This window comes from Salvia hispanica, chromosome 4 (assembly GCF_023119035.1).
Source record: "Salvia hispanica cultivar TCC Black 2014 chromosome 4, UniMelb_Shisp_WGS_1.0, whole genome shotgun sequence".
Lineage (NCBI taxonomy): Eukaryota > Viridiplantae > Streptophyta > Magnoliopsida > Lamiales > Lamiaceae > Salvia > Salvia hispanica.
This window is the reverse complement of record NC_062968.1, coordinates 16,924,401-16,928,513: the sequence shown is the minus strand read 5'-3', so window position 1 is coordinate 16,928,513 and position 4,113 is coordinate 16,924,401. Positions and strand designations below refer to the sequence as shown.

The window sequence follows — 4,113 nt, the reverse complement described above, 5'->3', positions numbered from 1 at the left end:
CTCCACGCTAGACTGCAATATTATAAACGCTAGACTGCAATATCCAATACACTAGACTGCAATCTATAGATTGCAGTCCAGCGTATTGGATATTGCAGGCGGGAAAAATTGCAGTCTAGCGTATTGGATATTGCAGTCCGCGAAAATTTACCCTTGAGCAATTTTTATGATTGCCACATGGCAGCTGATTATTCGTCCATGTGTACAAATGATTGGCTAGGATTGGTGGTATGGTGTTACCTTAAGAGGTGTTGTCATTTTAACACAAACCAATATACTTATATTCAAAAAAAATTACACTACTTTTAAATTAATTAATTACTACTTGCAAAAAAAACATAATTTACTATAATATGATAGTCTCACAATAGCTTGCTAATCTTAGTATATACTACCTTCGTCCCCCAAAATTTGCTACACTTTGATCCGACACGGGTTTTAAGAAATGTAATGGAAAGTGAATTGAAAAAGTTGGTGGGATGTGGGTCCTACTTTTAAAGTATTTGTTTTATAATAAAATGTGAGTAGGAATGAGTTAGTGGAATATGGGGTCCACTACCAAAAATGGCAAAAGTGAAGTGTATCAAATTTTCAGGGACGGACCGAAATGGTAATATGATCAAATTTTCAGGGACAGAGGTAGTAATTTATATTTTGATAAAAAAGTGTTTGCAAATTCCAAAAAAAAGTTATGTGTAAAATATGGCAGGCTAATTTACATTAATACTACATGATCAAAATATGGCCGGCTGTTTAAACATCTCAAAATAATGATAAGGATTGATATGTAATATCTCAAATTTTTTTGCAATAACTACTCATTTTTAGTGTTTACTCTAAATTTGGTGTTGTTTCATTAAAAAAAAAATTCAAAAATGAGTTTGGATATGGTGTATATGGTTGGAGAACTTTTTTACACCAAAAATGGAATTTGGTGTATGGTAGGAGGTGGTAAGACCATTTCCAACCGTACTCCATAAATGAGTTTTGGTGTAGAAATCTTCTCCAACCATACACCAAACTCGAACCCATTTTTGGTGTTTTTTTTTTGAAACAACACCAAATATGGTGTTACTGGAAAAATTTTGTGAGACAAAAACCCAAAAATAGTGTAAATTTTGAATTTAGTGTAAATGATTGGAGTAAAACTATTTTTGGTGTGACGTATACTCAAAAATAAGTTTGCGTTTGGTGTAAATTGTTGGAGATGGTCTAAGATCAATTATAATGTTAGAAGTTCAAACTCGATCTCCTTTTAAATGAAGTGTATAGTATTCTGAAAAATAAAGATTTATAAAAAGAAAAACAAAAATTAAATTGAACTTTGAACCCCAACAACGATAGCTTTCAATGATTTTTACTTGCCTAATACTCTTAAAAACTTGGGTGTCATTTTACTCAATTATATAGTGTGCATGCTTCAAAAAATTGTGATCCGAACTTCACTAGAACATAATTAAACTTCCACGACTTAAGTTTGCAGTTTAAATAATAATAATAATAATCCCATTCCCAAGCCATTAAATTTTTAAAAAGGTTCATAGTTAAGATAGATTCGAGAGGAAAAAACTCATATTTTCCAAAAGATACTACTCCGTTTAGAACTAGGTATTTATCAAATAGAGGAAACGTTGGTGTATATACTATATAGATATACCAAAAATAACTACTTTCAGTTTCAGTGTTTTAATAAGTACGTATACTTGAAAAGTACTTAATTTGGACGTATAGTTTACTAAGTTTAGGCCATAGATATATTGGTGCCTAATGGATAATAGTATGTTTTTTTCACGTGCTTTAAGAGATGTGGATGGTATTGTTTTTGTTTTAATTTTGTTTTTGTTTTTAAATAAATGTACGTGGACGCTTCTGATGTGTCTCTATTATTCAGAGACTACTTAGAATTACTATAAGCGAAACATTATTTTATTTTTATAAATTATCACAAAAATCATCTATGTAGAATTGGTTTGTGGCAAATTTTGCAACTTTAATAGAATCGATTATATTTACCTTTGCTATTTTTCTCGACTATTATATGATTTCAGATTTAGGGAAATTTTATGATGTAGCAGATTGAAAATATATCTATTCAAAGACACATCTTTCAATTTATAAATTAAAATGATACTCATTCACTAAGGGGTTTTTTGATTTGCAAGATTATATCTCACAATTAAATATCGTATGTATTTGGTTCATTAGATTAAATATTATTACAACTATCTTAATCTTAGATGAATAATCATTCCAAGCTTTCTAATGCATTCCCTTCTATCTTGTATGTGGGCTTTGTTTTTGGTGGTGTACTTGTACTCGTTTGCTTCCTATATTCTGTAGTGAATTGACGAGTAGAACTTATTTCATAGTTCATACATTCCCTGCATCAGTTATCTAACAAAACTAGTAGGGTGTACGACCAATGCATTTCAACCATGTCCAATGAGCCAAAAATGTGTATCCCTCTTGAAAAATTACGATCTTGACACTATTAAAAAAGACTTGTCAAACTGATATATGAGTGAAGAAACACTGCTTGATATCATACTAATACAGATTATCGACGTGTGCCCAATTAGAAAACGATCATCAAGCAATCCAACTTTTTAGTCAAACTACAAGCATAGGCAGTGGCTTATTTGACCATCATGATTTCATTAGCATCTTCCTGAACTCATCATTAGATTTGGGGTTATCGGCCTCCTGTTCATTAGCTGCATCAGATGGTGGTGTGCTTCGACTGCTCCAACCGAGAGGTTTAACATTTCTTGGTACTGCAAATGTGTTCCTCCCCTTCAACTTAACATCACCCTGCCCAGAAGTGGGAGATTGTGGCTGAATGTCCATTTTCCCCTTGGGAGTCTCTCGTGTGTCAGATCGGCCTGCAACGTTACAGCAATATGAATCACATATATTGTGCAGTGAATTTAGTAAAGCAGGAAATTTCATAGGCAAGCTATCCATGCCAAAGCAGATCGGATGAGGGATCAGTCTAGCAAATCAACTGCCTGGCGTTGATATGTTCCTCCCCTTGGACTTGTTTTTTTGTTTTGGACGAGAACATTTTATAAAATGACAGCATCTAGTAACTACCTAGCGTCTGACGGAATATCCTCTACTTCAAACAGCAATTGACATTTTAGATTTGTCTCAAATAACAACTGACAAACACAAGGTAGGATCAAAATTTGATGATAGACATGCTGATGTATTAACTTACCATGTTCTGCTCTGCCACTACGCCCAGCAACTTCTTTCTTCCTGCCTTGCTTAGGATCTGATTTCAAAATGCTTAACTTCTTGCCCATAAAGATTTGTTTATTCTTTTGTAAAGCCGCTGCAAGGTGTGCATCGTCTGAGAAATCCACATATGCCAACCCCTTCATGAAGAAACAGGTGTAAATCCAACAGAATTATAGAATGCAAATCCCAAGACCAAACTCTAAATGAACAGAGATTTTAGGGTCTCAGCCACTATATTGTACCACTGAGCAACATCAACATTAATCTAATCAATTTCCTTTTTACTTTCTAAGGAAAATGGCATCTCCAAGACTTTTATTCTTGTCAGAGCTGGTAAAAGAGAAAATTTTGGTTTTTTAAGCAAGAATGTAGCCAATAAAACATTAACAACAAAAAGTTGCAAACCTAGGAAGACGAACATTAAAACCCACTATAAGTGAATTGTACATATTAATTACTGCCCCGATGGGAATAAAATGCTCAGCACTTACTCTTGATTTTCTGGTAAATTTGTCCTTTAGTAATCGAACTGCAACAACTCCACCAGCATCAGCAAAGAAATTATGCAGATCATCAGCAGTTGCCTACACGTATTGTAATGAATATCATTATCCATTAATTAATGATGATTGGTTACAAAAGAAAGTCTTAGCACGGGATGACATGCCTGGAGATTCAGATTGGAAACGAAGGCAGTGCATTGATCATTAAATTGGATAGAGTTTTTAGATTTATCCTGCATTTCCTGGTTTTTAGCACGTTCTGCATTTTTGTTTTTTAACTCAGCAGCTTCACTTGGTTCAGCTGATTGCCTTGGCTGACCTTTATCATTCTGAATTTTTTTGTTGGAATCGTGAGCCGCACTTTTGT

The 4,113-nt window shown here is 33.7% G+C and overlaps 1 protein-coding gene across 1 annotated transcript; it reads right to left on the bottom strand.

Moving 5' to 3' along the window:
- Positions 1-2,443: 2,443 nt before the first annotated feature.
- On the bottom strand, positions 2,444-4,107 carry LOC125218073 (RNA-binding protein 34-like). The gene is made up of 4 exons (XM_048119672.1): positions 3,911-4,107; positions 3,735-3,827; positions 3,221-3,380; positions 2,444-2,882 (listed from the first exon to the last, which is right to left on the bottom strand). Exons 1-4 carry the CDS (start codon positions 3,983-3,985, stop codon positions 2,647-2,649), a joined length of 564 nt encoding a protein of 187 aa, XP_047975629.1. The 5' UTR covers positions 3,986-4,107; the 3' UTR covers positions 2,444-2,646.
- Positions 4,108-4,113: the final 6 nt, after the last annotated feature.

Coding starts and splice junctions, on each gene's coding strand:
- LOC125218073 (XM_048119672.1), bottom strand. CDS start 3,985: ATGCAGGATAAATCTAAAAACTCTATCCAATTTAATGATCAATGCACT. Junction 3,828..3,910: donor TTTCCAATCTGAATCTCCAG/GCATGTCATCCC, acceptor CAATACGTGTAG/GCAACTGCTGATGATCTGCA. Junction 2,883..3,220: donor TAGTGGCAGAGCAGAACATG/GTAAGTTAATAC, acceptor GTAACGTTGCAG/GCCGATCTGACACACGAGAG.